This window comes from Lepidochelys kempii, chromosome 7 (assembly GCF_965140265.1).
Source record: "Lepidochelys kempii isolate rLepKem1 chromosome 7, rLepKem1.hap2, whole genome shotgun sequence".
Taxonomy (NCBI): Eukaryota; Metazoa; Chordata; order Testudines; family Cheloniidae; genus Lepidochelys; species Lepidochelys kempii.
This window is the reverse complement of record NC_133262.1, coordinates 125,853,321-125,874,871: the sequence shown is the minus strand read 5'-3', so window position 1 is coordinate 125,874,871 and position 21,551 is coordinate 125,853,321. Positions and strand designations below refer to the sequence as shown.

General features: G+C 55.1%; 1 protein-coding gene across 2 annotated transcripts in view; it reads left to right on the top strand.

Annotated features, from left to right (window-relative positions):
- Positions 1-286: 286 nt before the first annotated feature.
- Positions 287-21,551, top strand: part of HPSE2 (heparanase 2 (inactive)) — a 272,272-nt gene continuing 251,007 nt past the window's right edge. For both annotated transcript variants that reach the window (XM_073354666.1, XM_073354667.1), the window contains exons 1-2: positions 287-3,293; positions 4,972-5,129. In XM_073354666.1, the coding sequence (XP_073210767.1) occupies positions 3,034-3,293; positions 4,972-5,129 (418 nt within the window). In that variant the 5' untranslated portion in view covers positions 287-3,033. The remainder of the gene's footprint in view (positions 3,294-4,971; positions 5,130-21,551) is intronic.

Here is a 21,551-nt window from a genome sequence, read left to right as displayed (position 1 = left end):
AGGGGTCAGGCCTGGAGCCGCCAGCCTGGGTGCGAAGCCCGGCCCCGGGCGCTGGTGTAAGGAGTGGGGCTCGGCCCCAGCAGGCAGGGAAGGCGGCGCGCCCTCCAGGGGCTGCTCGGGCCGTCCCCGGGGCTCTCCCCCTCGCCCGGCGCTGCTCCAGCGCAGCAACAGGGCTGGATCGGCCCCGGTGCTCCGCAGCTCTTGGTGCTGCGCGCAGGGCCCCGGCTGGGTGGGGAGGGGAGGGGGACCGTCCTTTGCCCCGAAGGTGGGAGGAGGGGCGGCGGCCGCCAATCTGTGTGAGCCTGGGAACGCGAGCATCCTGCCAGACCCCTCGGACGGCAGCCGTTCTCCCGGCCCCCTCCGCACCGGCGGGAGCGCGGCCCCGTGCGGCCTGTGGGGAGCGAGTCGGACGCCTGGAGGGTGTCCATGCAGAGGGGTGTATGTACCATCCCTTTCCGCTGCCCTGGGCAGCCAGGCCACCCGTGGGGCACGGAGCAGTTATCGCCGGGCAGGGCGGGGCAGGCCAGGGTCTTTGTCCGGCGCACTGAACTGGGCGCTGGGTGATGCAGTGTCTGATCCCCGGCCTTAGGCTCTAACCTGCTCAGATTGCAAGTGCTTTGAGCCCCCCGGACCGCCTGTTCCCGAGTCCGGTGAGAAGCGCCCGTAGCTCTCCGGGGCCGTCTGCGGGGCTCTGGGTGTTACCGCAAGACAGAGGCAGTGCCCGTCTGCCTGCGGAGAGCTCCCTCGCCTTTTGCATTTGGCGCCTCCCTCCGCACCGGTACAAGGAGGCAGCTGGCGCGGCCAACAAGTCCTGGCTTGCTCAAAACGAATAATCGGTAGTTTAAAGAGTGGCAGTGGGCCGTGCCCCATAACTTCCTGTGGCCCAGCGCAGAGAGAGGCTCAGAAAGTGACAGTACAACAGGGAACCAATTCCCAGCTCTGCTGAGCTCAGACAGCTTCTAGCTGCCCTCCTTCCTTCCCACAAAAACAAAACAACCCCACACAATTAAACCACACAGCCCTAACAAGGCGAACAAAAACCTACCCCTAAGCCAAACCGATAGTGCTAGCTACCTGTAAAATCCTAGAGGAGACAAGGCAGGGATAGGTTTTACCTTGCTATAGCTAGCCAAAGTGTGTGTGTGTGTAGGTGACCTCCACTAACTACACTGAGGTTTGAAACTACCCAATCCTCCTCTCCACCAGGATTGTAGGGGAAATAACACTATCCCCATGTAAAAACACACCTTTCTGACAGTGGAGACTAGCCTCCATGAAATCCACTATGGACTTGTGTCAGGAGACAGAGTGTCGGCCATTTATATACCCTGGCCCTTTGCTCTGCAACTATTACACCCCCTTATCCCACCCCCTAGAGACTTAAGAAATGCACAGGGGAAACTGAGGCACCCCTACAGTATTCAGAGGAAACATTAAGAACAGTCCTGCTTTGTCACAACTTGCCTATAGCTGATCAGTTTTACAGGGAAGGCATGAGGCCTTGTCCAGACAACAGAGTTGATTCTATTCTATTCTCAGCTCCAGTTAGCTAACAAGGACTCCTTCTTCCTGTATGTCTCTGTTGTGTACAACCAGGGAGGGTTTTTTTCACTGAAGAGAGCGAACATTTCTCATGACCAGCGATTGCAAGATTGGGGCATATTTCCAAAACATGAGGCTGCCAGAAGCAAATCAAAAGGGCTCCTTCCGAATATGGGAGATGGTGGGCCAGGCAATCCCCCCTGCAGTGGGGACTCAGGAGTGTTTCAGCTAGGCCTGTTTTTCATCTCCAGCCTTTCTTTGCTAAATTTGCCATGCGGTAACTTCTTCATCGCTTGGGGTCTTTCCACCCTCACTGCCACTGGGCAAGTCTTCCTAAAAAGCTATCTTTTAGCTTAACCATGAAAGATTGGGCTTCCTGCAGGAATGGTGGGTGAAATTCTTTGGCCTGTGTTATGTAGGAGGACAGACTAGTTGATCTCAGTGGTTAGAATCTATGAATCTGAGAATCCCAGCGAGTTAATAATTCCAAATGAATAAAGAGATTAATTCAGCCTTGTTTCCAGCTCTGCGAGTCCTGGAGACCCCCTGCAATTTATTCATCAGTTGAAATTATTAATTTTCAGTGTGTGTCTGATCCCCTTATTATACTCAGTATTTATTGATTGCCTTGTGTTGATTTGTTGTGATCGACCGGGCAGTGTTTGTTTCTGTTCCTTGGCCGAATAGTTGAGCCTGCATCTCTGGTATGAATACTTGTGAGCATGCAAAGACGCTCTGGGTGTGCGTGCGGCCATAATACAGATAATAAGACCAGGGCACAAGACTTTTGACATGCACTTTCCACAAATACTTGTACCAGTAAAGTTCTGTGGCTCAGACTGAATGCACAAGGTAGTAAGGATGGCGGAAGCAAATTCGTTTGAAAGTTGGGAGGGAATATTGGCTGACGAGCGAGCGCAGCACTCACCCAGCACGGAGAGGGCTCCTTTCACCTTTCTGGCGCAGAGCAATGCGAACATCAGCACACATCACACTGAGTCCCCTGCCCAAAGATCCTGCAAATGCATTCGGAACGTGTGTGCAAGGCTTGTAGCAAGCACGCAGCCCTGCTTGCTGCGACGGGGTCACTGGACCCCGCTCTCCTGTGTCTCTCTCAGCGAACATTTTACCTTAAGTTCTTGTCCAGCAAATGCAAATTAAATAAAAACAACTCGAACTCGCCACGGTTACATTTGGCCTCGTGAATAGATTCCTGAGCTCTGAACTGAGAGGGTTAAACCAGGAGACTTCCCTTACCTTGAAAAAGTTAAAAATGTCTGCAGTCTACATCTCTTAAAGGGGCGGTGCTGGTTAACAAGGAGTCTTGGCACCGGCTGCTGGAAAGGCTGGACAGGGGCGTGAGTTCCCCTCCACCAGCACCAAAACATTGCAAAAAAAGGCAGCGAGCCCCACACTTTAGATAAGAACAATTAGCCACCAGCGAGTCCCCGCGGAAAGAGAGGTTTAATTAGAGGGGTGCCCCTGCTCAGCATGCCCTATCCCAGCTCCTGCCCGCCGGGGCTCCTCGCCCTCCTGGCCCCTTGGCTGGCTCTGCTGGCGCACCTCTCCCTTTCCTCCCAGGCAGGGGACAGGAGAACGTTCCCCGCAGAGAAACCTTCAGGTGTGAAGGGAAGGACTCTCATTCTTCTCGATGTGAACACCAAGAGCCCTGTCAGGGTAACCAGTGAGAACTTCCTCTCCCTGCAGTTGGACCCCTCCATCATCCATGATGGCTGGCTCGATTTCTTAAGGTAAGGCGGGCGCTCCCTGGGCACCCCTCGCGTACCCGCTCCCCACTCGCACAGTCCCCGAGAGAAGCCAGGCGAATGGTCCAGAGCCCTGGGCCGGCTCTGCGCGGCGGCCAGCGCTCGTTGTGGCCGAGGAGCAAAGCCGCGGTTCCCATTAAGATGCACATGTTTGCAATGGAGGAGGCATTTCAGAAACTTATCAGTTATGACTGAAAAAATGTCCGGCTTCCCTCTCCGCAGCAATTAGCCTCCGCAGAAAGCACCAGGCGGTGCCGAGCCAGCAGCCGCAGCCAGGGAGCCGAGAGGGGACGGCCCACAGAGCCGCCGGTTGTTCCTGCCGGGCGGGGAACTGGGTTTGGGTTCAGGCTGCAGGGCTGGCTCGCCCGCCCGCCGGCTGCTCAGCGAGTTGCGAGCAGGCAGCTCCTGGGACCGAGGGCAAAGCCCTCCCTCCGATGTAACTGCCCGCGGTTCGCCCAGACAATGTGGAATTGCAGCGGCCTGGAGGAGGCAGCCCCGCCCGGGGAGCGCCCCCTCCCTTCCCGGGGGCCGTCAGGCCGGAGGTCTGCGGGGGAGCGGGGTGTCTCTGCCGCGGGCCCAGCTCCCATCGCGCCGAGGCTCCGCTCAGTTCCAGTTCCCGCTGACGCGAAGGGGTAGCAAGGCGAACAAACGGCGGGACACGCGCCTGGGAAAGCGGGGTTGGGCGCTTGGCTCCGGCGCGCAGCCCCGCCAGCGGGACCCCGGCCCGGGGCGCAGGCTACCCGTGTCCGCCCCTGGATTCGCCTTTTGCTCCGTGGCGCGCCCGGGCGGCGTCCCAGGGACTGGCAGCGGCGGAGAGGCGAAGCGCGGAGACAAGGTTTGGTTCGAAAGCCCCAAGCCGGGCCCAGGGGAGGGTCCGCGGGCCGGGCCGGCTGAACGGCGCGGGGCGCGCACCGACCGAGGGACCGGGCAGCCTGTGCGCTAGCAAAGCTGCAGCGCCTCCGAGAACTGGCAGCCACAATTGGGCAGGCTCGCTAGGGTCGGGCCCGCCGGGGTCCTGGGGAGGGACCAGCTGGCCATTTCCCGGGGAAGCGGGTGGGTGTCCCCATCTTTGCCGAGGCGGGCTTCGGTTGCCCGGCTGAGGCGAGCAGGGCCGGGCGCAGTGGGAGAGATGTAGTGGGTCTGCCCACCGCTCCGCTCCTGGGCTGGTTTCCGGCCCGAGAGGGATCCTCAGGTGGGTTTGCAGCCGCGCCGGGGCCGCTGGAAGGTCTTTAAAAGCCCGAATGAGACGCGAGCTGCTCGCCTGGGCTCGGTGCAGTGTCCCGGCGGGAGTTCTCTCCCTTCGGGAGTCCCCGGGCCTGCGCGGGCTTCTGGGGGATCAGAGCAGCCCGAGGCTAACCCCTGCAGAAGTTCCTGGCCAGGAATATGCCTCGGGCCCGATCCTGCCCCCGGGTTACCCCCACCCCCGCGTTATCCCGGAGCAGCCCAGGCTCCAGCGGGGGCTGCGGCCAGCGCCGGGCAGGGACCGGCTCGGCCTTGTATCCTGCGGAAGAGGAAACGGGGCTGGTGGGATCCTCCAAACGGGGGTGGGGGCTGCTCCGCAGGTGGTGTTTGGGTCTGGGGCGCCCCGAGCCAGCCCGCCCCCCTCCCCCAGTGCGCCCGGCGCTGCTGCTCCCCCCTCAGCGCCTCACTCTCTCCTTCCCAGCTCCAGGCGCCTGGTGACCCTGGCCCGGGGCCTGGCTCCCGCCTTCCTGCGCTTCGCGGGGAAAAGAACCGATTTCCTGCAGTTCCAGAACCTGAAGAACCCGGCCAAGAGCCGCGGGGGGCCCGGCCCGGACTACTACCTCAAGAACTACGAGGACGGTGAGCTGGGGAGGGCGCGGCGGGTCCCTGCAGCACCGAGGGCGGCGTGCGCCGGAGGCACGGGCGGCGAGACACGCCCGGCGTGGCCGGGGCTGTGGGCTGTGCGCGGGACCCCCGGCTGCTGGGGCAGCGGGCCCGGAGGCAGGAAGCGGGGTGTCGGTGTGGGGCCGGGTGGGCTGCACCGGGCGGCGGGAGGGAATGGGCGCAGCGGGCCGACCAGGTCCGTGTGTCTGGCAGGCAGCTCTGCGGCGGGTGAGTCGCTGCAGGTCTCCAGGCCCTGGGCCACAGGGCGGCCAGCGGCCCCCGGGGCGCCCTTGGTACGGGGACGGGTGTCAAAGCCTGGTTCCTGCTGCTTGGCCGCCGACGCCCGGATGAGTTCGGGGAGGGACCGGTGTGGGGTGCTGCGGGCCGAAGGCTGGGCCGGGCAGGAGAATGGACCCCTGGCCCTTGGTTTTGGTCGGTGCTTTACCTCTCCTTATTTCTGCTGTGATGGGGTCGGAGGGAGGCCAGGTGTGTGTGGTTCTCGGGGTGTGCTGAGGGTACAGTGGTGGTGAGGGGGGAGGGGTGCGTGGTTCTCGGGGTGTGTAGTTGTGGGGGGGGAGGGGTGCGTGGTTCTCGGGGTGTGTAGTGGTGAGGGGGGAGGGGTGCGTGGTTCTCGGGGTGTGTAGTGGTGGTGAGGGGGGAGGGGTGCGTGGTTCTCGGGGTGTGTAGTGGTGGTGAGGGGGGAGGGGTGCGTGGTTCTCGGGGTGTGTAGTGGTGGTGAGGGGGGAGGGGTGCGTGGTTCTCGGGGTGTGTAGTGGTGGTGAGGGGGGAGGGGTGCGTGGTTCTCGGGGTGTGTAGTTGTGGGGGGGAGGGGTGCGTGGTTCTCGGGGTGTGTAGTTGTGGGGGGGGAGGGGTGCGTGGTTCTCGGGGTGTGTAGTGGTGGTGAGGGGGGAGGGGTGCGTGGTTCTCGGGGTGTGTAGTTGTGGGGGGGAGGGGTGCGTGGTTCTCGGGGTGTGTAGTGGTGGTGAGGGGGGAGGGGTGCGTGGTTCTCGGGGTGTGTAGTGGTGGTGAGGGGGGAGGGGTGCGTGGTTCTCGGGGTGTGTAGTTGTGGGGGGGAGGGGTGCGTGGTTCTCGGGGTGTGTAGTGGTGGTGAGGGGGGAGGGGTGCGTGGTTCTCGGGGTGTGTAGTTGTGGGGGGGGAGGGGTGCGTGGTTCTCGGGGTGTGTAGTTGTGGGGGGGAGGGGTGCGTGGTTCTGGGCGGTGTGTAGGGAGATGGAGGTCCCGGACGATACTTTCTGGATGCCGGGTAAAAAAACCCGCTGCCCGGTAGGAAGCCTGTTTCCATCTCCCCGAGTAACGCTCGCACACACGCGCCCTTCGGAGGGGCCTGCTTCGGCCTCACTTCCCTTGGCTTGTGAACCAGCTCGCTGCCCCGGGCGCCGACTGCCCCCGCTTCACTCGGGGCTGGGTGGGTCTCGCCGCCCCGGCAGCCCTTATGCTCCTCTCAGGGCCCCGAGCCCGCAGGTTCAATGCCGAGGCGTCCCCGGGCTTGTCCGCTGGGCCCGGAGCCCCCTGCGGCCTGGCGCCCATCGGGGTGGTGTCGGGGCGCAGCTTTCAGCCGCCTTGTCCGCCTGGCCCAGCCGAAGCTGCTGGCGCTGGGGTGTCTGCTGAGCAGGGCTCGGGCGGCGAGCAGGCTCGGAGCTCGGCAGAGGCAGCCGAAAGAGCCCCCGGCAGGGCAGGGCCGGAGCGCCGGGCGGTGCCAACCTCCCTTGCGGGGCTCCTGCTGCCCCCACGGGGGTCCATCCGGCGGCTGGGAAGGGTCCTGGGCTCCCAGCGCTTCGCTCTGTCCCCGCCGATTGCCCGCGGAGCGGCCGGAGGATGCGGTGCCCTCCCCGCGCAGCCCGGAGCCCAGAGGGGCAGATTCAGCCCTGAGCATCCTTCCCCGGCGCCCTTCGGCAGCCCCGGCCTTGCGTTCGCTCTTCTCCGGCTCCCCGCACCCGAGGTGGGGGCTGTTCCCGGCACGGCGGGCCCGGTTCGGCTTCCCGCACCCGAGGTGGGGGCTGTTCCCGGCACGGCGGGCCCGGTTCGGCTCCCCGCACCCGAGGTGGGGGCTGTTCCCGGCACGGCGGGCCCGGTTCGGCTCCCCGCACCCGAGGTGGGGGCTGTTCCCGGCACGGCGGGCCCGGTTCGGCTCCCCGCACCCGAGGTGGGGGCTGTTCCCGGCACCGGGGGCCCGGTCCGGCTTCCCGCACCCCGAGGTGGGGCCTGTTCCCGGCACGGCGGGCCCGGTTCGGCTTCCCGCACCCGAGGTGGGGCCTGTTCCCGGCACCGGGGGCCCGGTCCGGCTCCCCGCACCCCGAGGTGGGGCCTGTTCCCGGCACCGGGGGCCCGGTCCGGCTCCCCGCACCCCGAGGTGGGGGCTGTTCCCGGCACCGGGGGCCCGGTCCGGCTCCCCGCACCCCGAGGTGGGGGCTGTTCCCGGCACCGGGGGCCCGGTCCGGCTCCCCGCACCCCGAGGTGGGGCCTGTTCCCGGCACCGGGGGCCCGGTCCGGCTCCCCGCACCCCGAGGTGGGGCCTGTTCCCGGCACCGGGGGCCCGGTCCGGCTCCCCGCACCCGAGGTGGGGGCTGTTCCCGGCACCGGGGGCCCGGTTCGGCTCCCCGCCCCCCGAGGTGGGGCCTGTTCCCGGCACCGGGGGCCCGGTTCGGCTCCCCGCCCCCCGAGGTGGGGCCTGTTCCCGGCACCGGGGGCCCGGTTCGGCTCCCCGCCCCCCGAGGTGGGGCCTGTTCCCGGCACCGGGGGCCCGGTTCGGCTCCCCGCCCCCCGAGGTGGGGCCTGTTCCCGGCACCGGGGGCCCGGTTCGGCTCCCCGCCCCCCGAGGTGGGGCCTGTTCCCGGCACCGGGGGCCCGGTTCGGCTCCCCGCACCCGAGGTGGGGGCTGTTCCCGGCACCGGGGGCCCGGTTCGGCTCCCCGCACCCGAGGTGGGGGCTGTTCCCGGCACCGGGGGCCCGGTTCGGCTCCCCGCACCCGAGGTGGGGGCTGTTCCCGGCACCGGGGGCCCGGTTCGGCTCCCCGCACCCGAGGTGGGGGCTGTTCCCGGCACCGGGGGCCCGGTTCGGCTCCCCGCACCCGAGGTGGGGGCTGTTCCCGGCACCGGGGGCCCGGTTCGGCTCCCCGCACCCCAGGTGGGGGCTGTTCCCGGCACCGGGGGCCCGGTTCGGCTCCCCGCACCCCAGGTGGGGGCTGTTCCCGGCACGGCGGGGCCCGGCTCGGGCTCTGGTCCCGTCAGGCTCACACCTGTCCAGTGGTGTCTCGGCGCCGCGGCTTCTTGGCCGGTGCTCCTTGCAGGCCGAACCCGAACTGCCCTGGGCCCCCTGCGGTGCTCGCACCGGCTGCCGGGCCGCCGCAGCCCCTGGCCCGGCGCCGCTTTCCGCGCTGTCCGGGCCGGGGTCGCTTTGCATGCAGCGAGGGCGAGTCTCATCTTCTGGTGGTTAGAGAGCTGGTCAAAACCCGCCATGAGCAAGGGGGCAAATCTCTCCGTCCAGGTCCCTTCGCCTGTTCCTGGCTGCGGCGTGCCAGCCGTGGAGCCCGCTGGAACCATTCTCGTTTTGTTTTGTTTTTTCACCAAAGAAAGCAGAAAAAAATCCCACTTCGATTTGCTGCTGAGTCTCCCGGCCTCCGTTTCTCAGCCCTCTCTGCCTTTTCCTTCCCACGTTTCTAACGTTTCTGGCCTCTTCGCCTCATTTCTCTACCCGCGCGGGCGTTCACACGCCTCCCAATTTCACATCCTCTGCTAGCGCAAGGAGCCTGCTGTTTACTCCACTTCCAGATAATTAATGAAAATGTTAAATGAGACCAGTCTTAACACTGCTCGGCACCTTCGCCAGCCCCATCCGTTGCTGTTCATTGTTTCCTTTTGTTTAGGGCTGCATGTTTCAGTCCGCTTGAGAGTGTTCCAGCCTATTGGAATTTAATTCTGTTTACTGACATTTTTTTAAGTTATTGGACCAGATTTATCGCTGGTTTATCTCCATTTTTTCTAGCAGTTATGCCAGAGAAGGATTTAGTGCTGTACTACAATTAAGATACTAATTAAGCTTTACTACAATTTATTTATTAAATTGACTTCATTTATTTATTACACTGACTACAGTTTGTAATACAGCCCTAACAAGCAATTACATTGGTCTGACATGATTTGACTGCCATAAAGGCAGGCTGCTTACTGGCCTTGGTTCAGTTATTCTTCAGATTTTCACATATTTCCCCCACCCCATCCCCATGACATTTTCCATTATTTAACTGGTCTGAAGCTAGCACTGAGAGGTGATTGTAGGGTTACTTTTGTTTCCTTTTTTAAAAGGTAGGATGTTTGCCTTCTCATAAATAATCTTCGGTGTTTTGGGATGTTTCCTGTGTGTCCCATAGGTTCAAATCTTACCTGTGTTTTGGGCCAGATCTTGCAGCCCTTCCTCATGTGAGAAACCCTAATAATGCCAATGAAATCACTAACTCCAAAAAGAGTGGCAAGCTGAAGTTTTATTAATAATTGCTGTTTTTAAAAGGTTTTAAAATTTTTCAATTGTCCACATTTATTTACTTTTCCTCATTAAAAACAGATAATAAAAAGCATTTCAGTACCTTAAAATTAAAAATTGCAAATTGCAGCACTTTGCTTTTGTATTAGTGGTTCTGGCTTTTTTTTTAGAATTTTTTTCTCCCTTGAAATATTTTTATAAGCATTTTTCCTTCCCTTTGGACAGCATTAATTCAGGCAAAGAAACTTCAGGAAACTGTCAGTGGCAAAGCTCTGTCCTGCATTATTTAAATAAGAAAGGGGAATGTAATGAATACAAATAGGAAAAAAGTAACAATATTTGTGTCTGTTTTTTAAAATATACCTTTTCTAGCTGTGACTTAAAAGAGCCATTAGCTGAAGATTTACCATAAGTAATTATTTAGGAAACCAATTAATTTAGAAAGACAGATCCCAGTGGTAGATCAGTAGAAAAGACAATAATTTGCAGAGGGCTAGTCAAACGGTGAAGTATTGAATGGAAAAAGCAGACATATTTGCCAGTCTGTCTGTTCCACCCCCCCCCCCCATGCCTGATCTGATCTGCACTCAGATCAACACTCTTGAATTCTGCTACATACAGGGAGGTGGGTCATTCTGGGTCTTTCTTTCATCTCTGGGTTTCACTAGTTAAAGCAGCCCTGATCTTGGGCTAACCTAACAAATCTCAAGGGAAGAGTTTTGTCTTTATCTCAGTCTGTGGAGATGCAGACTGGAGAAACTAACTGCACGGCATAAACCGTGGATTCATACAACCATGGGTTCATACAAAACATTTGTAGAAATAAGTGTCGCTGCTTTAGCCCAAAGGTCAATATTTCAACAACTTGCGGCAGAAAACTTCCACTTATTAAATGTCTTCACTAGGGGTTTTCATGACGGAATGACTGAAGGCTTTTGTTTCTTCAGTTTTCCTCATGGCAATAAAGTTGAAATGTAGCAGCCCTTCAAAATGAAGTTTCTCATAGAAGTTGTAACCACAGGTCTTAACTTTTCATCACTTAAATGTGGAACAGAACCATTGCGAATGTGGGTGAGGGAAGGAGGGGACACATGTGGTGTATATCAGAGATCAGTGTAAATCAGAAAGGTGTGCTAAGGGGGATTTCCTGCCTAGAAGCAAAACTTTCTTATTTGTTCCTAAGATCTCTGTGCAAACTTCATAACCAGAAGCTAGTAACTGTCATTGTATTAGAGAGGGTCTTTTTGTGTGGAGGTTGCATTGAGAGCTTCACTAAGAATCCAGTTCTCTGAAATGAAATCCTGCTGCCACCGGAGAGCTCTGCCCTAGCTCACCGAGTCCTAGTAGCCGTGTTATCTTTCCAGAGCATGACTAGGCCACTCTTATCATTCATGCATGAACTATTTGCATTGTAGTAGCACCTAGAGCTGCACTCAGAATCAGGACCCCCTTGTGCTAGGTGCTGAAGAAACACTTCAAGAAGAGCTGTCCTGTACCCTGAAGAGCTGACAGTCTACATAAGCGACATAGACAAAGGGTGCAAGTCTGGGAGGCAGCATGTGAGCAGATTGATCAGAGAGGGCACTGGTTACCTCTTTTTTTCGAAGTTATCTGTGTTTTTCCATTTTCTCTGTATGTGCTTTTGTGGGTTTTAAAATGTATTATTGGTCCGGGGTGGGGTGAAGCGAAAAGGGCAGAGAGGATGAGTTAATAGGAACAAGGTATTAGGAAAGAGGGACTTGCGATGCTGCAGCTGTTAAGGTCATGTCAGCCTCTTTGCTTTAAGCCCCTTGTGACAGGGATGTCCCAAGAGAAGAGCCAGGACCTGCCCTTGGGACTCAGCTAGGCTGAGGCTGCCTGGTGTTCTTGGTATTGTGGTGACTGCTGGCTCAGCTGCTGCGCTACCCTCTCTTCTGCAGAGGGGACACGTGGCCATGCCTGGAACATATCAAACAGGGTTTCAGTTAAATGCCTAGAGGGTCATTTCAGGGCTTGGGGTTCTTGGATCCTGGCTGAATCCAAGAGGAAATGGAGAGAGTTCCTCCCACAGGGGGTCTGAGTGTAAATGGGACAAGATGTTTATGAGGGTTTTTGCCCATGGACACAGGGTTAAATTCATTCTGCATTAATTTAGATGGCGAGCTCCTAGAGGCAGGGACTGTCTTTCTGCACTGGATTTGTACAGCGCCTAGCACGATGGTGCCCCATCCTGCTTGGGGCTCTAGGCACTACTCTAATAGAAGGGATAAATAGTGACATCACCACCATTGGGTTGGTCATTCTCTCCCAGGGCCACCTGACAGGGATCTAGGAGTGTCTCTGTGTCTGTCCTGTGTTTTATCACACTCACAGGTATTCTAGGCAACTCACAGAAAACTAGATGGGATCCTGCCCCAAGCAGCCTGCAATGAAAGTGAGGAAATAACATTCCAGAGGTGGGGGAGTGGCTCATTCAGCCTGTCTGGGCCTTGTGGGTTCAGAGCTTTGTGTTTTGCTTTAATTAAGGGCAGACACACTCCTGTTTGTAGCCAGTGCTGAAGAAGAGTTCATAGGAGTAACTTGAAGGAGGTGAGGGTGGAGACTTCACAGGTAGATTTTGGATGATTGTTCCTGGTAGCCAGGACAGCAAGGCAGATGAAAAGGTAGCCAGGGAGGGGACTAGATTAATGCAGGGACTTTTGGGGTTGCAGCCTAGGGCCTTGGATTTTGAAGGCCCCCCAAACACATATATGGTTTGTTGCATGGCTCTTCAGTTGACTTGGTGGGGTGGGGTGGGGGACAGCTGCTCTGCCATGCCACCTGAGAGGAGCTGCCAATCAGAGCTGCGCGGGGAGCTCTGCCTGTTCTCACAGGAAGCGGGTGGGGGGCGGGGAGAAAGAGCTCTGCAGCTCCCCCTCTCTGTAGCACCCTCCCTGGGAAGGAGGAGGGAGTGAAGAGCTCCAGGAGCTGCCTCCCTACCTGAAGGATCTGGGGGGGCCCTGCTGCAGTTGCCCTCGGCCTGGGAGGATGGGTGGTGAAGGAAGGTGAGCCGGGGGGCACAGCTGATGGGGGGTAGGGATCTGGGCAGATGTGGGGGCTGAGGAGGCAGAACTGGTGGGGGCTGGGCAGCTGCACTCCATTTGCCCTCTGTTTACCATCATGCCATTTATTTAATTTAGAGAATTTCCATTTAAACCCCTTGGAGTTAGACAGTGTTGACACATTTCCACTCATAGTGCTACACATTTAATCAGGCACTTCATCCGATGTTTATGCCACATAAGGGGATCAGTAATTGATGTGCTTTCATCAGCTAGTCTGATTGCTCACTGCACGGTACTTCTCTGGAAAACAAAACAAAACAAAACAAAACAAAAAGACAGGGTGAGTGTCAAAATTTCCAGCGTTAAGAAAGAGAAATGAGATGTCTGTTCATTTCTTTGAATTTAACTTCTAATTTTAATTTAATACTTTTAAGACTTAATATTAATAATGTTCTGTTTTAATAGCATTTCAGTGTATTTGTTTAATTATTTATTTGCAAGATTTCATTGGAATATTGTCTATCAGCACACTTAATGTTGGATTTTAAGATTCAGAAATATGGTCTGGCACACCACACTTGAAAGTTTGCCACCCCAGGCTGCTGGAGAGAACAAACAGCTGCAGAACCCTTTAGCCCTAGAGAGAGCCCTTTGGCCCACCAAGATTTGGACATTGCCTTGTCCATCCCACCAGAAAATGTCATTGAATGCCACTGCTATAGGTAATTAAAGCCATAGTGTTACTGTTTTCATTACTACCAGTTATATGCTGAAATTAAAAATAAAAAAACAAAACTAACTGCCTTTCAGCTTTAGAGCTGGTGCATCACAATTAAGAACCAAACTGTAATAACCAAGGTAATTTTAACAGCATCGTGTTTGACATCACTATGGGTGGTAGTTAAACAGTAAAGAGAAGGATCTGAATAGGCACAGAGGTCCCCCAAGAACTAGAATAGCCCTGGCCCTTGTCAAACTTAATTTGGGCCCAGAGGAACTGGCCCCAGTCCTTGTTGGAGTAGTGTGGGGCTTAGGCAGAAGAAGCAGGGTGTTCAGGTCAGGTACTGTAGACCTCAGTCCTTGTATGTTTCTTTTCTCTCATGCCTGGAAAGTGGTCACCTGAGGGACTTGCTTCTAGACCCCCCTTTACGGTGTGGTTAGGGACAAGCAGACTGAACACACTGGCTTGGCCAGTCCAGCCAGTAAGGGGTGGATTACTGAATGGAGTCCCTGCAGGATTACATATGGGAAGCTGTCACCGATCCAGCTACACCCCCAGCTTTGGAACAGACTCTTGGAGGAACTTCTTTCATGTCCTGGCCCACAAGGGGTCTCACTCTTCCTTCAGGTAGGCCACCCAGCCTTGTCGCTTCCTGAGACTCAACCTCTGGGGCTCCAGCACTCCTGGTTCACACCATGAGCTCTCTTCACTGAGTCCCGCAGAGACCTGTACATTCTTCAGGAACTACTAATGCACCTCACCCAGCCTTTAGTGGGCCACTCAAGCAGCATCTTCAGAACGGTCAGGTTTATTGGTCAGCTGGAGGACAGCATAGGAAGTCCTTTGGGAGCTGAAGGTTACAGCATAATCTATTCTGGTTAGCCCAGAGCCCAGCCAAGCTGGAGTGAACTCTCTCTCAGACTTTGTTCCTTAATCAGTTCCCAGGTGAGAGAGCTCCCAGGCTTCTTCCAGAGCTCACACTTATCCCCTCACACCTTCCAGTGCTTGTTTTTGAGCTACAGTCTGCTCGACTTCCCTACTGAGAGTGTCAATCCATGAATCACTTGCATTGTCTCTGGGGGACCCCTTGCTGATCTGAGCCAGTTCCTTAATCACTGTTCATTCCACCTAGACAGGGAGGGTGATGCACAGACCGATGCCTCTTACATTACCACAGGTTGCTCCGTGGTGTGAATATTCCACCCCCGCCAGCGACATAAGTTGCCATAAGCGCTGGTGTGCACAGCACTAGGTCAGCGGGAGAGCTTCTCCCGCGGCCATCGCTCCTGCTGCTTGTGAAGGTGGTTTTACAATGCCAGCAGGCGAGCTCCCTCCCCTCTTCTCTACAGGTGCTGCCACTGCGGCGCTGTACGTGTAGACGTGGCCTCAGCCTGCAAATTCGTGTATTTTCCTCCCACTGGCTCGCCATGCCAAATGCAGGGGGGACCAAGGCACACAGAAGCATTGAAATGTTAGGGCAGATCCCCACTTTGTCGCAGAACCATCACAGCTCAGGATTCAGTCTTAGCAGCATGACACCGGAACAATGCACTTTGCACTCTGGTTTCTTCTCCAGGCACCTGCACGTTCACTGTCCTTTCAGCGCGTCTCTCAGCGTTAGCACTGCAACTAAATCCCCACTGTGCATCCCTGCATCGGTCTCCGCTGGGGTGACCAGACAGCAACTGTGAAAAATCGGGACGGGGGTGGGGGGGGTAATAGGAGCCTATATAAGAAAATGACCCAAAAATCAGGACTGCCCCTATAAAATTGGGACATCTGGTCACCCTAGTCTCTGCTGCTGCTGTTGTGACTCAGACTGTTCCTGTTAGGAATCAATGAACAGTCCCCTCTACCCATAGCTAACTTTGAGGGGAGCGCTTCCCCTGTGGGATTCTTGGCTGCACCTTGGGAGTTTGCTCGGCCCTGAAACGTGGCTGCAGGCTCTTAGCCTGGGGAGCATTATTTGTTTTTAAACCTGAGAAAAGCGATTGCACAGTTTCAGAGTTAATGGACCAGGGACGGTTGTCTGTTGAGGCTAATGTAACTGGAAAACAGCCCTTAAAATGTACATAGAGCCCATTACATTTTATGGTGGACGAATCCGGGCTTATTTATAAAACAGTGAAGGAAAGGAGCCTGAGTGGTGAAGGAGGCGATTAACAGAAAGGCACTCTCACCTGCCCCTCTCACCTCCTCATTCCTTGGGGTGGATCCAGGCCAACTTGCTGCCATCCTGTCATTGTTCAGTTTTTAGAAGTTAGCTTTTGTGCCCCTGAAACACCCTGAATTGACAGGCCTGGTGCCTGGAGCCCTCTCCCCATAGAACAGGGGCACTCCATCCAGGGCCATTGGAACCTTTGCCCATTGCTCCATCAGGGCAGTTCTGCCAGGTGCTAGAAGGACTCACCCATAGAAGCGAGAGGGAAGTTCAGGCCTGATGCTCATCCTGTTTTCAACACCTCTGCTGAAAATGCCAAAGGTAGTGGTGAATTTTCTGACATGGACATTTTGCTGGGAATTGAGGCCACCAGCTTATTTCACAGAGACTCCCAAATGGCCGTCAGCTGGGGATGACTCCTGAGGATTGACCTGGGGTTAGTTTCAAACCAGTAATTGAGCTGGTTAGAAAATGCAGATAAAAACAAAATTTCAACCACAAAACAGAAACACATTTTTAGAAAGTTTTTGCAGTTTTAGCTTCTCTTGTTTCCTGACTAGCTTCAACCAGGAACCTAAAGATGAAGGGATTTGTAGCTCATTATACCCTGGAGTAACCTTGTTTACCAGGCATTACTAGCTAAAGACTGAGTACTGAACAATGGGATGTGAGTTGAAGATTTCAGTACAATTCTGCCTGGGTACGTCTCTACAGCATACAATGTTTGGGCAAAAGGAGAGCCAGCAGAGATCTGAATTTCAGCCTCGTTTGAAATGGCTGGCAATTGCTGTCAGTTTGTCTTGCAATCTGAATGCTGTGCAAAGGGAAATACCGAGACACAGGTGCTCACCTACCATGAAGCTGGGAAGGGTATGAAAGTGTAAAGAGGGAGCGATTTACAAAAATATTTGTGTGTGAAATTTGCCCATAAACTGAGGAGCTAATTGCACTGGCTTGTTCAGCTATTAAGCAGTAAGCACTTTTCAGGCTTTCCCTTAAGATACCTGCCTCTGAATCTTAACCAGAAATAACACCAGCTGTTTCAGCCTTGGACCTCTCCTGAGTAGAATGTGCTAATTGCAACAAGTTGTGTGGTGCCTGCACATTGCAGAATCATGCTCTCTAGAGGCTGGGACAGAGCAGCAAATTCATTTGCACATGTGAATTAATGAGTTCCCAGGTGCATCCCATAGCAGACCCATAACACAAAATGCAAACATGATGCTGTGTCATAGCCCCAACCTGTCCCCTTTGAAGTGCCAGCATTCCAGGAAATGATGCCCAAAAGGAGCTCTGGGAGCAGACAGCCGCAGAGAGTTTTAAAGCGGACTTGAGTTGAGGTCCCAACCGAGATGTGTGTCAAGGGAGGACAGCAGCTAAACCTGAAAAGTTTGTATTGGGTAGTATTGTTTTCAGGCTATTGTGTTTTTATAGCATGAATGAGGCCCATAGATACTGAGCTGAAACAGACAGTACCATAGTCAGTGTCCTAAGGGGTTTGGTTTTGTCTGTGTTGTGGGGTTAGAAGTGACATTTTCTGTCCTTCTCGCTTACGGGTCAGATTTGGATACCCTTACTTCATAAGTAGTGTAGGCCAGTGGGGTGACACAAGTGACTGCTCACCAGTGAGAGTAAGGGGGTCTGGCTCTGGATGATCTGAGCAGCCCTTTTGTCTATTTAATTCGCTAGCTCATCCCCTGCCTGTGTCTGGGGAGGTGGGGTGTTATTGTGTCTATCCTTCTAGCCGTTGTATCTGAGCCCCTCCCAGCTAGTTAAACATTGAAGTAACCGGTTTCAGAGTAACAGCCGTGTTAGTCTGTATTCGCAAAAAGAAAAGGAGGACTTGGGGCACCTTAGAGACTAAATAAAATTGGTTAGTCTCATTGAAGTAACCATCTCTCTCCTTTCTCAGCCTGCAGGAGCAATCCCTTGATTAGTTGTTTTTCCCTGCCCACACAATGAAGCCTGTATGGGACACAGCACTCCTGGGGTTAAGTGTGGGGAAAATAACAATCCAGCTCTTGTGTATGGATGTTTCCATGGCCCCAGGTGGGAAGTGACTGACAGTTCCTGCCCTTTGGCTGCTTAGCAGCCTGAGCGAAATGACTTTTTTTCTATCAAAGTGCCCACCCATCACCCCGGGGTTTCTGAGTATTTGAACCACACACACAACCCAAACCCAGCTTGTGCAACTTGGACATTAAGCTGCCGTTGTAACTTCAGACAGCTTCTCCCTGTCGCAGCTGTGACAAGCACTTACCTCTCAGCAGAGATCCTCCTCCGATATGCCTCTGCCAGCATCTCTGGAAGGGTAACAAATCTGGGCCCTGGGTAGGGTTGCCATCTGAACTGAGTAGGGAGTGTCCTCCAAAAAATGCAGGAGACTGTCCTGCCTTCCAGAGCTTTGGCACAGCCCAAACCCTGCTTTTCAGTGGTGGGGAAGGTACCCTTCCCTACAAAATACCCTTTAGCTTAGAGGAAGATGCACTGAGCTGCAAGCTCTAATCCAGTGTTTCTCAAATGCAGCCACTGTGGTTGCATGCAGCCACCAGTGGCTTTTCTTGTGGCCACAGCCTCCTGGGTGATGACTGGGGGGAGGGGTGGGAAGCAGCAGCCCCTCCCTCGGGGCCTACAGAAGGGGTTGTGGAGACACAAACACTGGAGGAGCAAGCAGGCAGTGAGTTCCCCACCTTCCCAACTGTGGAGGGGCCAGGCTTCAGCCCTAGGATGGTGGGTGGCAGGCTCCAGCCGCAGGGCTTCAGGCTCCATCTCCAGGCTCTGGGGTCTGTCTCCGGGGTCAGGGCTTTGAGCTCTATCCCCTAGCTGCACAGCAGTGGGCTCCAGCCCCAGCCTCTGTCCATATGGCAGTAGGCTCTGGCCCCCGCTGCCTCCCCCAGGCCTCCATCCATTCCTCCTGTCACCCCTGGACCCACTGGCTCCCGACCCACCTCACTGTTCCGGGCTTAATTTGTATCCTGGCATGCCAGGGCTGAGTAAGTCTGCTGTGAAAAGTGATATTTGTATGTTTGTTAATATGTCTACGCTTTTGTCAGTCGGGGTGTGAACAAAAGTTTTACAGACAGAAGCGCCGGCGTGGACAGCGGTATGTCGGTGGGAGATGCTCTCCTGCCAGCATAGCCACTGCTGCTCGTTAGGGATGGGTTAATTATGCCGACAGGAGAGCTCTCTCTTGTCGGCATGGAGCAGCTACATGAGCGACCTTACAGGGGTGCAGCGATGCTGCTGTAAGGTCTGTAGTATGGACATAGCCTTAGTAGCTAGCTGGAGGCTGTGAAAAGTGATATTAACATACAAGTATCACGTTTCCCAGCAGCAGACTTACTAGCCAGCAAGTCTTTAAAAAAAAAGGCAAAAGAAAAACAAAAAATACAAGAACGTGCAAAGCACTTTATTTGTGTTTCTAGTCTGTTTAGGTCTAGTAAAGAATAGAAACAACTGTACATTATTTTTATTATTGCAAAAAACCCTACATAAATACATTACAATGATTTGGACATGTGCATTTTTATTTGTTTTTCCTTAAGTTTAAGTATTTTATGAAAAAGTGTCAGAGCGGCCACCAGCAAGAGTTGGTGGCCGCACTCTGAGGCCACCAAAAATGTGTTGTGAGAACCCCTTCTCTAATCACATCTCTCCCACTAACTGAGGTTAATATTCCTCTGCATTTCACAACTCCTTTGCAGCCTTTCAGGAAAAAATGCACCCAGTCTATGTGCTCGACTATTCTGTTTGTAGCTTCTGCTCTAACTTCTAGATTACACTCCTTTCTCGGAGCCGGGAGCAGAACCCCAAAATCTTGATACCCAACATTCTCCTGCTGTCTTGCAAAGTGTGTCTTTCACACCCCTCTGTGGCTGTTCTACATACAGGATAACAGCCTGATTCCAGTACCAGTTATGGCTGTAACTCTGACAGAAGAGATCCGTGCTGAAGGATTTAAGTTCAAACTCTGCTGATGATCCATGCAGGGAAAAATAGCATGTGATTGATTGTGTAATTTTAAAGACTGCATGGTAATGCATGCTCACGTGGGGATAGAATTATGGTTGTACAGTCCATCTTAATTCTAGAATTTTCTAACAAATATCTTTCACCAGCACAAAATCCGCATGGTTTTTTTTAAAGATGAAATTGATGGCTCTGTGCAAATCATTTTGAAAATAGGCAAGTTAGTTTATTCACGTAAAATCTTCTGCATCAGAAAGTAGGTGTCCTGAATGTTTGGTTCTGAAAGGCAGTATTGTTAACCCATAGCATTTAATATTCATGAGCCTGGCCCCCCAAAATCATGAGATTTTAAAAAAGTAATAAGCTTTGTGCTCTTTTTATTTGTCTTAGGGAGCATTCACTTCACGTTCTCCACAACCCTGAAGGCTAGAAACTTATTTTTAAATGTAAATTGAGATTCTCTTGCCATCTCTTGACTCCAGCAGCTGGGGCTTTAAGAAAAGCACCAAATATTGCCAGACTTGTGATAAAATCTTGAGTATTCACAACACCAATGTGTCAGCACCTTTGGAGGAGAGAGTTTCACATTTAGGGATACCCCGGGGTGAGAACACCCTGCTAGCAGCCTCTTCCTGTTTGAACTGAGGTCTAGCTAGCATGTGTGACGAAGTGGGACAGTTCTTAATGTTTCCTCTGAATTGTGTGGAGGTGCCTCAGTTTCCCCTATGCAGTTCTTAAGTATCTAGGGGGTGGGATAAGGGTGTATGATCATTGCAGAGCCCTAGAGGGCAGGTGTGTGCAGGGGTCTGGACACAGAGAGTGGCCGACACCCTGTTTCCTGGCCACTGATGGCCTGGGCCCTTCCCCCCTGCAAGGTGAGAGCTAAAGAGTTGGAGAACAAAGGAATCCGGTGACCTCCTGGCCCGGGAAAGGGACAAAGCTCAGAGGAGGAGGGGCTGGAGGGAGTTTCAGTTTGGGGCTGGCTGGAGACATGGAGTGAAGGGCAGACGTGGTTGTCTGGCTCACGGCCCCCCAAAATGGACCCAGCTGAGGGGTCCTGTTCTCTGCACCTGCAAGCTCTGTGTTAGACCATGTTCCTGTTGTCTAATAAACCTCTGTTTTACTGGCTGTCTGAGAGTCACGTCTGACTGTGGAGTTTTGGGGCAGGACCCTCTGGCTTCCCCAGGACCCTGCCTGGGCGGACTCGCTGTGGGAAGCGCACGGAGGGGCAGAGGATGCTGAATGCTCCGAGGTCAGACCCAGGAAGGTGGAAGCTGTGTGTCCTGAAGACAGGCTGCTTACAGAAAGGTGACTGCCCCAGAGTCCTGCCTGGCTTCATGGGGAGCAGTTCCAGAGCATCGCCCTGGGATGTCTCTGCTGATTGTAGCTGCAGAGTATTGCACGGGGTATGGGAGGGAGTATCTCTTGGGCAGAATGGCCCCAAACTTTAGGGCTTTATACAGCAGGCTAAACCTAACACCTTGCACTCCGCCTGGAAACCCACAAGCGGAGAGCGCAAGTCCCAGAACACTGGAGCCGTGGAGGGCTGCCTGTGCTGGGCATTGGGCATGGGGCACTCACACCAAGTGGCCCCCTGGTGCCGGCCGGCAGTCTGGCTGGGGTCTGTGGGGCAGATCAGGGAATCGGCTACATGGACCCCTCCTGGTCCTGGGGCTGCAGTTGTGCCTGCACGGGTGGCAGGGTGACTGGCCTAGTCTTAATGCTGCCGTTCTGGGCCCGGGGAGGAAGGAGCTTCTGGCTGCCTCGCTGGCAAGAGGGGTCATACTGGTGAAGCGGGGCAAGGGCAGGCAGGAAAGGGCAGGCGACAGGCTCAGGGGAAGGAGGCTGGGGCAGGAGGAGTCGTGCTAGGAGGGGTGACTGCTGAGGGTGTGGGACAAAAGTGGAATGGGTGTAGGGGACTGGGCAGGTGTGAGATGGCTGATGGAACAGAAGGGGGTAATGGAAAGCAGAGACAGAATGGCGGAGGCTGTTCCATGTCTCCTGCCCCCTGAGTCAGCAATCCCAGGC